Here is a 15,916-nt window from a genome sequence, read left to right as displayed (position 1 = left end):
AGTGTTACGCTTGGTCATCAAAGAATTGGGAGAGCCGAAGGTGTGGAGGTTCAATGTCTCTTGTCTCAGCACTGGTAGCTGCAAACTTCTCACCAGCCTTTCGTGAACAAAACTTCGCTGACTGCCTCCATCTATCAAACACCGTACAATCTTTCTCCCTCCTGGACCCTCAGTCCATGCTTTCGCTGTCTGCAGCAACACTGTGTTTGGTTTCTTTGATTTAATATTTACTGTGCTTGATACAGATGAAACCACAGTGTCCATCTTCATAGACATTTCTGGCTTCTCTTCACTTTGTTCACACACAGACTGATGATGGCGACGACAGCAGAGCGGACATGAAGCACCTTTTGATCTACAGAATTTTGCTATGTGTCTCGTGCCAAGACACACAAAACATCTGCCCATTTTTTTCAATTTCTCCCTGCGTGCAGATACTGAATAATCGGGACAACACTCTGACTTATGGGTTGTGCTGTCACAGAATACACAATTTGCTGGAACTGTAGGGCACGCTGTGTGCAACGCAGCAGCTGATGGAGCACTCAGTCTCTTAGGTCTTGATTCACTGCCTGGCACCATCTTATTGAATGGTTTCTGAACAGCATCTCTTTGTACGCAATTGGGTCTCGTGAGCTGCTGTGCTCTTTCTCTGCTCTCAACTTCAAGTTGCAAAAATGCCATGAACTCAGGTACGCGCCATACATCATTTGTGCCAGTCTGACGAGTATAATTGAGTGCAATGTCGTTTGGAATTAACTGCATCAATATTGGGCAAAGGAGGCTACCATAAGTGTCACAGTGAATTCCAGCAGACTCTAAACTGCGAATCTGTATCTCACATTCATCATATAGCTTTCTTAATGCTGTAATGTCATATGATTTCTTCACGGGAGTCAGATTCAGCAGTTTGGACATATGTGCGTTCACTACGAGATCCTTCCTTCCGAATCTGTCATTGAGCAACGTGATTGCAGCATCATAATTACTATCACTCAATGTAAGCCCTGCTACCGCCTTAGCTGCAGCTCCAGTTAAGTAGGATTTTAAGTAGGTAAACTTTTCCCTTTTGCACAGTGCATCATTTAAGTGAATGGCAGTCTCATATTGGTTCCAAAATTCTTGCCAAGCACTTATTTCTCCATCATATTTGTCAATTATCAACTTTGGCAGTTTAACTGACTGTCTGTTATGCGATCGTTCAGCATTGGCACTTACGTCACTTTGACGAGCGGTTGAATCTCGGCTGCTGCACTGAATCAGCCTGGTAGCACGTCTTTTCCATAACACAATACGGTCTTTATACTCTTGCGCGCTTTCAACCTCGTCCTCGAGTTCGTCTGTCGGCGTTTCATCCTCTATGTGCTTGTCCAGTTCTGATAAGCTTTCCTCTCTTGTACTCAACAATGACAACAGTTCACGTAAATGCTCACAATCCGCGTTGTCCTTGTTAATCTCCTCTTCAATACGAGTTAAAAGCTTTGTGGTCGAAGTTCTAATCGTTCCCCGCTTCCGTCTCATTCGCTCGTGGTGCTCAGCCATTTTCACTAACGTTAACTCACTCGCGTAGCCGCGAGCTAGCTCCAAACTTCTTGTAAAAGTTCGTTAATAAAGTCCATATTCCCGGGTTTCGGCACCATGAAATAGTTTGGAACAAAATAATGAAACAGGCGTCATCTCAGCTTTGCAGGAAGATTTACTGAACAAGAATTTTGGATGATAAACAAATCACGTAGCAAACATAATAAACAGCCGTAGAGCAGATGAAATACAGACTCGCCCCGGCTCCACCCACTTCCTGCTCACTCGCGCCGCTGCTCATGGGTAATGTAGTTTGTTTGAATATATTGTAAAGGTTAACAACAAAACGATCAGAAACATTAAAGCAATTATAATTATTTATAACCTTCTATAAATCTGAACCTTAGTTATAATTATTCAGTGTCAATCAACTTCAACTTAGAAATTGCAACACCATCTTCTTGAGTGTAAAAGTCAATTTCAGCTTTTTTGGGAAAGCCAAGAGGAGGGACAGCATCAGCACCGGTCATGAATGTCAGAAGATCCTCAAACATCAGAGAGGTCTCTTTTTCTGTTAATCACATGATAAAACATAAATTCACGGTTTCATAGACAAGGTTTAAGCCTAGTCCTGGACTAAATGTTTGAGCTGTTTTAATTGAAAGCAACTCAAACTTACATCTCTTAAAATATGTCAGTGTCATTGTTTTGTCTGAAGATGCACAACAGTATTTTTTTTTTTTTCTAAGGCACATTTATTAAATCTACTTAAATGCCCTAAAGCCACGGTTGTCAAACTGGGGTACGCGTACCCCCAGGGGTACGTGGACTGATTTCAGGGGGTACGCGAAAAAAGATCTAAGGACGGAGACACACTGGATGCGTGGTGTGAGTGTCTCAGCTGCGTGGCGTGTCCGTTTTTATTTCGGCTCCCGTTAACAGGTTAGAGCTTGCACACTGCCTGCGTGACACGTGCGTCTCAGGCGCGGCCCAAGCCGCGTGAAAACGCGTGCATGCTAGAAATCGAACCGACGCCTATTTTTCACGCGACACGCAAGCGTGTTGGAAGCATTTCAGGCAAAATCGAATAGGAAAAGATGTTTATATGTCATTTTGACACGAATACATATTAATACATCATGTCATTTTGATGTTTGAAAGTGTCTAGGGTTTGACATAAATGCAAATATAAATGTAATGTAAAAAATATTATCGATTTTCAAATACTGCACCTGTCAATACAGAACGAAATATATTCTATAGCCTATTTTGCCATCAACATATATAACATACATCTTTTCCTACTCTATTTTGCCTGGAAACGCTTCCAACACGCTTGCATGTCGCGTGAAAAATAGGCGTCGGTTCGATTTCTTAAGACCAAGTATAGGTACACAGACTGTTTGTGGAAAATTATCTAAGACTGAAACTGTCCCCGATTCAGCCTAACATCGCTGCATTATGTAAGAACATCCAGGCACATCCCTCACATTGATTAAACTGGTGATGTGGATGGAGAGGTGGTAGGCCTATTCTGTGTGGTTTACTACAATTTAGTTACTGTTTACTATTTAGTTTACTATTGTTAATGTGTTCTCTTTTTTATTATTATTTTACAGCAGAGAAGTTAAGAAAATATACAATGTTATCATATGTGAAAAGCAATACTTATCAGTATGTGAAAAGTTAACAAATAGCTTTAATAAGATGTTGGATATGTGTTGTAGGCCTATTGTGTGTGAGATTGGGTGCCTATCTTTTTTAAATCATTATATTCAGCACATTTGTATCATATGTTGACTTTTGATGAGATTTGTATCATATGTTTATGATTTTATTCACTATTCTCGACAAAATTGATCAAAATAAATATTAATAAAAAAAATAAAATAATTGTTGTTAACAATTGGTGGTGTTGGGGGTACTCCGGAAGATCTATAATGTCTCAGGGGGTACATGCCTGTTAAAAGTTTGGGAACCACTGCCCTAAAGGAACAAAGGCCTAATCCTGGCTTTATCTAAACCAGGGGTGGGGAACGTTGATCCTGGAGGGCCGTTGATCCTGGAGGGCCATTGTCCTGCAGAGTTTAGCTCCAACCCTAATTAAACACACCTGAAGCTAATCAAGGTCTTCAGGATTGCTAAAGTTACAGGCAGGTGAGTGTTTTTTTCAGGGTTGGAGCTAAACTCTGCAGGACAATAACCATCCAGGATCAACGTTCCCCACCCCTGATCTGAACCCTGTTTATGTACCCAGGCCCAAGTGAAATAACCAAGCTCTTAAACCAACATTATAAATGAAAATACATTAATTATATTACAACCTACCCTGAATGCTGTTGAGTAAACATTCCCAAGCAAAGATGGTGTCCTCTTCAATCTGTCTGTGGTTGCTGCCTTCATCACTCCAATTCACAACAAGAAGGTCTTTGAACTCACTTCTCGTCAGTGGCTTCTGAGTGTTAGTGAACAGAGGCTTGAATGCCATCCAGTTGTTTTCCACTGTCTGCCAAATTGATCCACATGAATTCCTTCCTGCCTTAAACTGTGAAATCATGCTAGCAGGCCTGGGGTAACAAACAGATAACAATCAAAATAAAGGTGTTTATTTACATTTAACTGCACTGTTATAAAATTGTTTTAGGTTTGATTACTAAATTGCAGTTTGATATTGACTTAAGATATGTTGGCTTCTTTTACCTAAGATAAATAAAGTGTTTAATGACCTCTGGGCATTTCAGGAAGGCCAGCATTGTAGATCGAGGGTACCCCACATTCTGCAATCCAGTCTCCAAGAGAGGCCTTCGGTGAAATTAGGTCTCCCACACTTTTACACTGCTTAATCTAAAAAGACCAGTTTTAGACAATATTAGATTACCATTTAATTGTTCATCAGGTTAAACATATAGGTGATAATAGGCTACCTGTTGCAACTTTAACTGCACTTCATCATCTGGCAAGTCATGAAAATCAAACCTACCCAACTGCCCTTCCTGTCCACACATCAACAAATACAAAGCCGGATGAAGGGCTTTAATGCCTGGGCCTCCATGAATCAGTGACCAAGCAATGAGTTTTCCACACGTGTAAAACCGGTTCTGTTCTAAGGCTGACTGGTTGTAGGCAAAAAAAAACCTGGCCTTGCTTTCCTTCAAAAATTCCAAGTGCTGACTGTGCCTCTATCATTAAGAGCCTGATGGAAGGAAAATTATATTTGTTATAACATTATATACATTTTCAACTCAAAGTAGTCAATTACTAGTTGTTTCAGTTTATTACTTCAAATAAAGTTAGAATTAGTTTAAAATGTATATACCAAGTAAAAATGTTTGTGGACGAACTGTAGTACACAGAATAAGTACATTTATTTTAGTTTGAGCATTTCTGAATATTAGAAAGGGAATTCAATATTTCTGGATCTTTGACATAAAAGTTCATTGTACTATAAAAATGTACTGTAACTTTCAGAACAGAAAACTTCCCCCCAAGCTGATTATCCCTAGTATCATACCTCACAATATCAAGTCTGACTTGTACCCATGAGTTTAGCCCTTAATATTTTGTTTCAGTTTTTCAAGATGCAACATTTGTACCCCCAGTCTAGCAGTACAAGTGTTTATACCAACCTAAATAACTCTCTTTGTGGCCCACCATGATCTTCAGCAGACTCTCCAACAAACTCAATTTGTGGAGTTCTGTTCCAAGCAAAGTAGGACTTTGACAGAGCTTGACAGGCACTGTGAAGAATTTTTGACTGTCTTGCAACAACAATGGCACAATTTTGAGTGTCAAGGTGGTCTTTCTGGAATGATCTCAGAATGTCAGCCAAATCTGCTTCTTCCTAAATAAAGGTTGAGAAATTTAACAGAATATTATTATTAGCTATACATGTCATGCAAAGTGTCTGGTTAGTATATACTCACAGAGTCTGAATTGGTGTAATTGGGAGAGCCCAACATAACAGTTTCTTCCTCTGTGTCTGTTAGAACCACAAAGTCCTCCCTTAAAAATAAGAAATTGAAAAATAAAAATAAAATATATTTTTTGTCATTGTTTACTCACTGTCAGGTTGGTTCAAACCTGTATGACGTTCTTTCCTATTGTCCAATAGGAGATATTTCATTTTAATTCAACAAAATGTTTTTGACTTCTGAATGCTATAATTGACAATCAGAATAAAGTATTCCATAGCAACATGCAATAATAATAATAATAATAATAACAAACCCATTCTGAACTTCGGAGTTTGAATGTTCTTCATTTGCTGGTGGTATAACCCTGCAGTACACCTAAAAAAATGCTTTAGTAATTATTATTATTGTTTTCACAGACACAGCAGAGACATTGTAAGATCACCTTTAAAGGTACACTATAAAAATGTAACCACTGGGGAATAGCCCAATACTTGCTTGACTCATCATAAACAGAGAAGTACCTCCGGCAACAATGTTATTCCACAAGACACGTGCAGTGTTGTTTATTAACCACCACACTAGAGAGCCAAAAGTTACATAGTGTACCTCTGAGTGACACATTTTTTGTACATTATATTATATCTATACAAAGGACTACAAGGGAACCAGATTTTCATTTGTGCGAAATTAAAATATACAATACTCACATCTGGAGTTCCAGCATTCACCCATTCATAGATCACAGGGCTCTCATTGCCCTAAAAAAAAAAATTACTTTCAGAATTTAATAATGAAAATATCATAATTATTCATTAACGTTCAAGAAATATTATAATTGTTGCATATCATTATAAAAAGTATTATTACAAAAAGAACTGCTACAAACTTAACACGCAGTTACCTGGATTGGAAGTGGAGAGGTAGATGTCAGTGGGACCAATGGTATTATTACAAAAAGAACTGCTACAAACTTAACACGCAGTTACCTGGATTGGAAGTGGAGAGGTAGATGTCAGTGGGACCAATGGTGATTCTGTAGTACTATGAGAGCACTGGGGTGTACTTTGCTCCCATGATGATGTTGTGGCAGTAGAGTGGAACTCTCTTGTGGCAACAGCTGCAGCTTCAGACAGTGACTGAGGAGAAATAGGTAGAAATTGGTTCAGTTTCCAAAGGCATACTAGTTGTTGCCTGAAACAACACAGGCGATGTTGTTTCTTGGAGTTGGGATGTGACTACACCTACTGTTTCAGGTCTCTGTGCTGATGATGGTGGCAGGGCATGTGTTGGACAGGCAGCAGTTGTCTGGGCTAGTAATGGTGCTTCAGCTGAAGTTTGAACCTGTGATAAATTCTAAAGAGAACATTTACATTATTATTAATTTGTTACATTTGTCCAAAGCAACCAGTAGCGGAGTGGCAATCGGGAGGGTCTGGACTTTTCCCGGTGGACCGGTAGTGTTTGGAGGCCGCGAGGGCTGGTCTGATAATAGTTATACATTGCAAGTTCTTAGCAACACCATCCAGCGGGCATACATGTAAAAAATATATTGTTCACCCAATGTGTTGATGTTAGATAACGCATTAAGTAATGTTAACTTGACTGACTGTACTTTTATTTCATCCAAAACTGCGTTCATATTTAATTTATCTAACCATAGATGTGACCAGTAGCTGTGGCTTTCTTAATCTAATTAAAATAATTTTGCAAGGGTTCTATGACGCTTGCTTGTATATTTTTTTATATATGTGGCTAAGCTGCTGCCTAGCAGGTAAAACACGTTATTAAAACACAATGTTCTAGGTAGCTAGAAATAACGCCACATAATGCCATCCTGAGGGCTGGTGGTCTACGACATCTCCCGCTAGATTTTTTGGTCCCACTCCGCCCCTGAAAGCAACTTACAATGCAATCAAGGTTTGACCACATTCATGCATTCCATGAGAATCAAACCTATGATTTTAGCATGGCTAGCGCTATATGCTCTACACATAAGTTTAAAGAGTAATGCATGGCTATTAGCAATATTAAAATCTAAAACTGGTTAGATTGCATGGTCTTTTATAATTACACAGCCTGATTTTATATTAAATATTTTCAGATTCCTTTTTAAAAGCCCATTCATTGTCAGTTTTTTTCATAGTCAAATATAATTTCTGTAATTCATAGATATGCAAACAAATATGATTGTAATACAGCAAAATATGTCAAACAAAATTTCACACTTTCTGTGTTTAACAGTCTGTCCACATAGAATAAATGACCCTACCTGATCAGGCTGAGACAGGTCAACAGAAGGGCGTACATAGATGACTCTGTCTTTAAAAAGCTTGCAGAGTATGGTTCCAATCAGTTCAACTCCAGGTTCCAGCGTAGGTTTGACCAGCTGTGTGTTTAAAGCTCTCAATATCTCCAATCTTAAATGTAAAAAAGAAGGTAAATTACTTGCAAAATAAATACTGAATAAGTGGGTTTAAATGTAACATCTTAAATCACTCACTGGTGCACTGTGGGGTCATAAAGCCTGAGACCACATTAAAAGTTAAATAATTCAAAAAGAAAACATGTGACATTAACTGAGGAAATAATTAAGACTCTGCACAACGTCTAATCAAAGCCTTGCAAATTTGTGACATTGAATCTCTCAAAAGGGCCGGATAATGTGAAAAGTGAATGCTGACTGAGAAGGGTCATGGAAGGGTTATGGAAGGATTATGGAAGCACAGGAAATTAAATAAATGAGAAGATATCCATTTTGAAGGAAGAAACTCATTCAGGTGAGTAAGTGGTTGATGACGACATTATCATTTTTGGGTGATAATCCCTTTAATTTTTAAATGGTTGATTACAAAAATTAACCACGGTTTCACTACAAAAACACATGGTTATTGCAGTTAAACAATGGTAACCACGAAATAACCATGGCTTTGCTACACTAACCATAGTTTAACCATGGTATTTGTAGTAAAACTGTGGTTATACAAATGGTAATCAATCAAAAATGGTTACTACACTTTTACAACAATAAAACCATGGTTCATTTTCGTAAGGGATTTGTTATGAAAAATATATTATTAAAATGCAGTATTAAAACATTTAAACAACTAATCTCAGAGTTTTAGTTTACTTACTCAGTGTTGAGTTGAAGTTTTGATTCATAAATAGAATGAATATGCTGCAACACCTGCTGAACATTCCAACGTTTTTGGAATTGTACTCCACTAATAATGTAACCATTATTTAGGAGTTGGACTCTAGCCATTCCCTTTGGAACAACTGTGGTTTCTGTGGAGGTCAATAGACACACTTCTCTAATGAAGGGACCACCTGTGTTTCTTTGGCACCTAAAGGAAATAAGAAAATGCAATTGTGCACTTGCATTTTCATTATCTAATTCAGAAATAACATATCTTACTTCAGGCAGTTAAATACTCAATTATAGGCTAACTACTGTCTATGACTAAATGCAAATACTTTGTTAGACGAATAGCATATTGTTATTCACTATTTTACCTTCTTCTCATGTTTACAGTTCCCCGTGAGGCCTCACCACTGAAGTTACGTGCGAACTGGAATGCTGGAGTGGGTCTGGTGGCAAACGGTTAAAAAGTCTTCGTCTCTCATTTTCTGAATGAATGTCTCTGTCCCCTAGAGCCTCCTCAATTCTATTCTAGTTAAAATTGTTTCTACAATGCGCCTAGCCATTTTACCTCACTCGTTTACATTAATAATAGCAGAGGTTTATGGGTAAAATGTAATTGAGTGCCGCCAAATGAACTTGTATCTGTTTAAATTGGTCAGCGCAGCGCTGGTGAGGATTGTTCGCGCCGCGCTGCCCATTGGGTGTCGGCCGCGCGGCTCGGACCATTGAACCGCGCAGATGACATGTCAGCGCGGCGCGAGCTCTGTAAACCCCCACTGTCTCGTCCCACTTTTGGTTTGTTTGGCTTCCCATAGTGTCAGCCATTACTGACACTCACTCGGCGCATTATAAATAGGGGAGAGCGGGGCACAAAGTAACGCTTTTTGACTTTCTCAGTTTGTGTAAATCTACTTATGGTTCATAGTATTTATTTTTTCCCACATTAATTTCCCACATGTCTAGTACAATTATGTGGGTTTGTTTTATTAAAGGGATAGTTTACTTTGAAATTAAATTTTGGTATAGCTTACCTCAAGGGCATCCAAGATGTAGGTGTCTTTTTTTCCGCAGTAGTTTCAATTTTGATATTTTTAGGTCAAACCGTTCTTGTCTGTGAGTCATATAATGCAGGTCTATAGTCACTATCTCAAAGAGTGATCACAGTGAAGTCCAAATTAAACAATTCCCCAACGTAAGTACATATTGATGGCCTAAGACACGAAACGAGCGGTTTGTGTGAGAAAACGAACAGTATTTATATCGTTTTTACCTCTTGAACACAGCCACGTCCAAGTGATCTGAGGGCGCGCGTGCTTCCTGGTGTGTGACGTGTATGCGCGTTCTGGCTTAGTCTGCGCAAGCGCCGGAAAGCGCCGGACGTGTAGGCTACAAGAGGTAAAAACGATATAAATACTGTTCGTTTTCTCACACAAACCGCTCGTTTCGTGTCTTAGGACTTAGGCCATCAATGTGTACTTACAATGGGGAATTGTTTAATTTGGACTTCTCTGTGCATGCTCTTTGAGGTGGTGACCATAGACCTGCATTATATGACTGACAGACAAGAACGGTTTGACTTAAAAATATAAAAATTGAAACTACTGTGGAAAAAAAGACACCTACATCTTGGATGCCCTTGAGGTAAGCTACAACATACCAAATTTTAATTTCAAAGTGAACTATCCCTTTAATACAGTATATACTTTTTTCTTGATATACCCCAAAAGAATGGAAGTGAAATGTGACAACATCCCCATAGGTGGGGCACATTGTAACATGACCATATGACATCAAATGTTTCCATCAAATGTTATCTGATCTAATAAAAAAAATATACGAGACAAACTAAAATATTTTCTCAATAAAATACAATTATTAACTTTTTCATATAAAATAATGGCATTTTTTTATAATTAAATATAAACTCATTATTGAATTTTGACTACGAACACAGGAAAACACAGCTATACAACATAGTTCAAAACAAATAAATAATTAGTAATTTCTGAAAATTGACTCTCAGTCTTTATTCACCTTTTTCTCATGTTTTCTCAATAGAATTAATAAAAGTATAGAATATAATAGCATATTTCTAATAGGGGCACATTGTAACGCAGTGTGACAACATGCCCCGCCTGCACAACTGGGATTTAAACCCGGCTAGTGTCTTCTGCTAGTTAGCAAAGCATTAAAGACCTATCTCAACTGTTAAATAACATATTGGAGATTAAAATAATATCAGATTTGTCTAATTTTAAATAAACACAAAAAATAGAGATGAAAAATTAACTTAAAGGGATAGTTCACCCAAAAATGAAAATTCTGTCATCATTTACTCACCCTCAAGTTGTTCCAAACCTGTATGAGTTTCTTTGTTCTGCTGAACACAAACAAAGATATTTGGAAGAATGTTTGTAATCAACAGATCTCGGTCCCCATTGACTTCCATAGTAGGAAAAAAATATACTATGGTAGTCAATGGGGACCGAGATCTGTTGATTACAAACATTCTTCCAAATATCTTTGTTTGTGTTCAGCAGAACAAAGAAACTCATACAGGTTTGGAACAACTTGAGGGTGAGTAAATGATGACAGAATTTTCATTTTTGGGTGAACTATCCCTTTAAGTAAGAAATTTACTTTTGCTATGGTTTAATAAATGTCTGTGGATATCTTCCCAAATTGTTTTAATTTTGGCACAATTTTTTCTCTATATAGTGATGATATGGCAACTAGTAAATACACCAAGTTTCGTCATGCTAGCATGTGTGGAAGTATTTAAAACAAGTATGTTACAACTAGCCCCGTGTTACGTAGTGCCCCGCGCTCCCCTATATATAGCTATATTTATTACCCGCGCTTTTTTCTTTCTTGTGCGGTTTTTGTATTCTTTAAAATAATATGTATGAACACATATGCTCTGATAATATAGTGTATAGGCTATATGCTGTTATAAAATAAATACATTTTCTGCTCAAATTAAGATATAATGTTTTTTTTTGTTTGTTTTTTTAAGTACAAATAAAATGACAAAATGTAGATGTTATAAGACATTAATATAAAATGTAATATTAAAAAACAACACATTAATGAATGGAACCAATTTGGAACTATTAAACAACTCACAAAAAGATTGATATTCATAAAAAAAAAAAAAAACACTATTAGGCCTACAAGACCTTGTAATCAACAGAACAGATATTATTTGTACCCTCTGAGAGGAGATCAAATAAATAAAATAGGTTTGAAAGAAGTGAGGCTTGTCTTAAGTGAGACCAAACTATAGATACGAGGCCTCCACACACGATAACATCCTTTAGAAACTGTCTATATTGATTCTGAAACTCTTTAACTGTATTCTCCTAACGACTGTTAAAATAACAACAAACCATCTTCACAAAAAGTGCTCTCCTTGCTTTTACTGTTCAAGACAATGATTGAAACCATGTATAGCTAGCACTTCTCTTGCTACTGCTTTCTCTTAAGAAAAACTGCTTGTTGTATTCCTCATTTGTAAGTCGCTCTGGATAAAAGCGTCTGCTAAATTAATAAATGTAAATGTAAATGCGCTCACCTAAACAGCAGTTCGCCAGGTAGAGGAGAATGGAGAAAGACTTTATTTGCAAACTAAATTAATTAATTGTCAATTCAAGTTAAAAATACTATCACATGATTTAATTTATGGTAAGAATAAAAATAATTCAACAAACGATGATGCGGTTTTTCCACACTGGGACACCCTTCTGGCTCAGCCACTGGTGCAGATGCTATTGGTCTATAGTCATTATTAAGGGAAGTGATGTTGGACTGCTTTGGCACTGGAATAATGGTATCAGTTTTCAGGCAATCTGGTACGACAGTATGTGCAAGTGAGAGATTAAAAATATCTGTGAAAACCTCTTCAAGCTGATGGGCACAATCCCGGAGGACCCTGCCTGGGATCCCATCCGGTTCAGCAGCCTTCTTGGCATTCACAGTTTTTAAAACTCGTAAGACCTCATGTGTTTGGAGGGTAAGCGTAGTATCAGCAGAGTCCAGCTGTGGTGATGCTGCATTGTCCGGTTCTCTCTCAAATCGGGCAAAGAAGCAATTTAATTCCTCGGCCAACATGGTGCTGCATGCTGTCAGTGGTTCTCTGCTGCCCCTGAAGTTGGTTATATGATGCACACCCTGCCACATGTGTGTCGTGTCCCTAAAAGTAAAGTGCTCCTCGATCTTCTCCTTGTATGCAGCTTTATCCCTCTCTTGAGGTTGTGTCTGGAAGCACTGTACAGTTCTTTATCACCAGATCTAAAAGCTGCGTCACGGTCTTTCAGAAGAAGTTGGACTTCCTTAGTCATCCATGGCTCCCTGTTTGGGTAGACACGAATGCGTTTGTTGATGGTTACACTTTCCACGCAGCATCTGATATAAAAAAGCACAGTAGATGTATATTCGTCTAGGTCCTGAGTTGAAAACAGACTCCAGTCAGTGCTTTGAAAGCAGTCCTGCAGCTGTGAGGATGCTTCCTCCGGCCAGGTTTTAACCGTTTTGATAACAGTTTGCTGTCTCTTAATGATGGGGCAGTATGCTGGAGTTAAAAAAAGTGACAGGTGATCAGACTGTCCAAGATTAGGAAGGGGTGACGCTCGGAAAGCTTTGGGGATGTTAGAATAAACGCAGTCCAATGTGTTCTCCCCTCTGGTGGAGCATTTAACATGTTGTTCAAACCTTGGAAGCACAGTCTTCAAGTTTACATGATTAAAATCACCAGCCACAATAAATACCCCATCAGGATAAGTGTTCTGTTGCTTGTTTATAGCTGTTAACATGTAACCGAGTGCTGCATTAGCGTTCGCGTCTGGTGGAATATACACAGCTGTAACAACAACAACAGACATCTCCCGTGGCAGATAAAAGGGCCTGCATTTAACTGCCAACAACTCCAGGTCTGGAGAACAATGTCTGTCAATAATGGCAGTGTTTGTGCACCAGTTGTTGTTTGTATAGACACACACAACGGTGGCCAATACTGATGTTGTTGTGTCGTCCCAATATAAATCTATGATTCCCGGGTGAAACGAATAGACTCTGAAGTACCCAGATTAAACTTCCAGAGTATAATAAAAAATAACAACAAAATACAGTTCCGTTTCAGAGCGGAATCGTCTGTGCGCGCCGCCATCTTGCCTCTGTATTTATCCTAACACAAAACAAAAGGAATGAATATAATAAATACAAACCTCAGGATGTCAGTCATTTACAATATCCAGCATCTTAGATAATAGTCCAGAAACAGGGAATATAACAGATGCACTGTTGAAATGTCTATTTAAGAGGTATTAAACAGGATTTAGAGATATATGTGGTATAATATCCCGCTCCAGTGCAGTAGGTGTCGGTGTGCAACTGTTCAGCTGTTCCAAACCCTCCTGTAAAACACACGAAGAAGAGGAAAACGGAAGTAACAGCACCTGTAGACCTCACCTACAACACCTAAACCTGTTGCTCACTGGATTTGATCTGATCTATGATCCAGAAAACATTTCTACAGATGTCAATTTAGCACAATGCCTCCAAATCTAATAACACTCGCGGCCATTTATGTGTTTAATCCACAATCCATCGAGACCAGCAAGAGATTCTGAGAACGACGCGTGCGGACTGACAACAATCGTTACTGAGTTTAACATACTTATACATTCTCTTCTTAGTGGACAAGACTGCAAGTAAGTTTAATACATTCTCCATTACAGTCATTTGTAATTATTAGGAACTTTATATTGTATATTAAGCGAGATTTAAATGTGAAGTTACAGAAGGCTGTTCTTCTGCTACTCCGAACAGACGAAGAATCTGCCAGAAATTACAATCTTTTAAAGTTAAAACACAAAAAGTTTTATTGAGAAAGAGTTATTTAAAACAAATATGTTTTTGAAAGTTTTCTCCCGTTTCCTCTTCAGTTTTAGGCTGTTGTTTTTGTGATGTGAAATCGAAAGTATTATTGAAGCAGACATTTACAGTAGACAGAGATGAAGCCTGACGTCAATGAACAACAATCTGCTGTTATTAAACTGAATATTTCAGTTCATATATAGCAATTATGATTAGTAGTTTTCCCACTCATAGTTTTAAACACAATTTCTGTTCCCCAGTGAATTAATATTTAGAGTCAGTTAAACTCATTAAACAATCAGAAATGATTAAGACCATTCGGTTATTTTACATGGCAATATCTTTGTCTGTTACTCACTTTATTCTATAGATAGTTTTTGCTGTTGCTGTTGTTGATGATAACTCAGCATTCTTCATTATTGTCTTAAATAAGATGTTCTTCATCTGTGTAAAATGGTGTCATTTCCAGGTGATGCTGAAGGATTGAGTGTTTTCAGAAAGCAGTGCTGATCAGTTTTCAGTGTCAGTTTAGCTGCAGTATGTCAGAGGAAAGAGGAAAGGACTCTCTCTCTCAGATGAGTCTCTCAGAGAAACACAGGTAAGACTGCGTCTGTTTCCAGCAGTTTAAACTCCACTGGACTTTGTGTTTCCCTGTCAATAACAAAACTTTAAGCATTGGTTTAGATTTGCAAATGCTTTGCACAACTTCAATTTTGAACTTCTTAAATTAACACAGACATTGTCTATAAAGCCCTGTTTGCTCTATAGAAAATATCACAGTTAATAATTTGTTGATAACCTTCTAGATGCTGAATTACTCCAAATAGATAACTTTAGTTTTTAGATCATACAAGTATTGGCAGACATTAGGAAACAACTATACACTTAATTTAATTCAAGTATGATAACACAACCGTGTCGCACAGACATTTCTGCTCTCTATTTCTGTCAATAAACAAAAACGTGACATGTTCTCTTAAATTAGAGTGGAGTATTTTTTTAAATATTTAGCCTAATCTCTCTCATGTATATTAAAAAAATTGTTTAACTAATGTGAGCCAGTAAAATAAAATAGTAGTCAACTATAAAACAGTAAATTGTGTGTGTGTGTGTGTGTGTGTGTGTGTGTGTGTGTGTGTGTGTGTGTGTGTATTTCTGTGGAGGATTAGATAAAGACACAGATGTGTTTCACACACAGTTGATCCTCCTTTACTAAAGTGTTTTCTCTCTCTCTCTGTTCTTTGTGTCATCAGTGTAAGATCAGGCTCACATGTGTCCAGCTCTGTGTCTCTGAAGAGTGATCAGTCTAAAGGTCATGTACCAAACTTCAGTGAGAAAACACCATCATCTAATAAAAGGTATTTTGTGTGTTTACATTACATTATAGGGTTGTATTATTTTTTCTACAGTGGTTTATGTGAATGAACTTGTCTGAATAAAACTATAAGTCACAATAAAACTCAAT

The 15,916-nt window shown here is 37.8% G+C and overlaps 1 protein-coding gene across 2 annotated transcripts in view; it reads left to right on the top strand.

Annotated features, from left to right (window-relative positions):
* Window positions 1-15,916, top strand: part of LOC309501906 (uncharacterized protein) — a 482,458-nt gene that overhangs the window by 262,392 nt on the left and 204,150 nt on the right. Inside the window, exons 1-3 of one of the 2 annotated variants that reach the window (XM_082174161.1) lie at window positions 13,977-14,285; window positions 14,921-15,049; window positions 15,705-15,809. The exons of the other annotated variant lie outside the window; for it this stretch is intronic. Of the exons in view, the coding sequence (XP_082030287.1) occupies window positions 14,991-15,049; window positions 15,705-15,809 (164 nt within the window). The 5' untranslated portion in view covers window positions 13,977-14,285; window positions 14,921-14,990. Of the gene's footprint in view, window positions 1-13,976; window positions 14,286-14,920; window positions 15,050-15,704; window positions 15,810-15,916 lie in introns of those variants that run through there. 2 annotated transcript variants of the gene reach the window in all.

This window comes from Leuciscus leuciscus (assembly GCF_965113295.1).
Source record: "Leuciscus leuciscus genome assembly, chromosome: 6".
Taxonomy (NCBI): Eukaryota; Metazoa; Chordata; class Actinopteri; order Cypriniformes; family Leuciscidae; genus Leuciscus; species Leuciscus leuciscus.
Note: the sequence above shows the minus strand (reverse complement) of the source record. Positions and strands in the feature narration are given on the sequence as shown.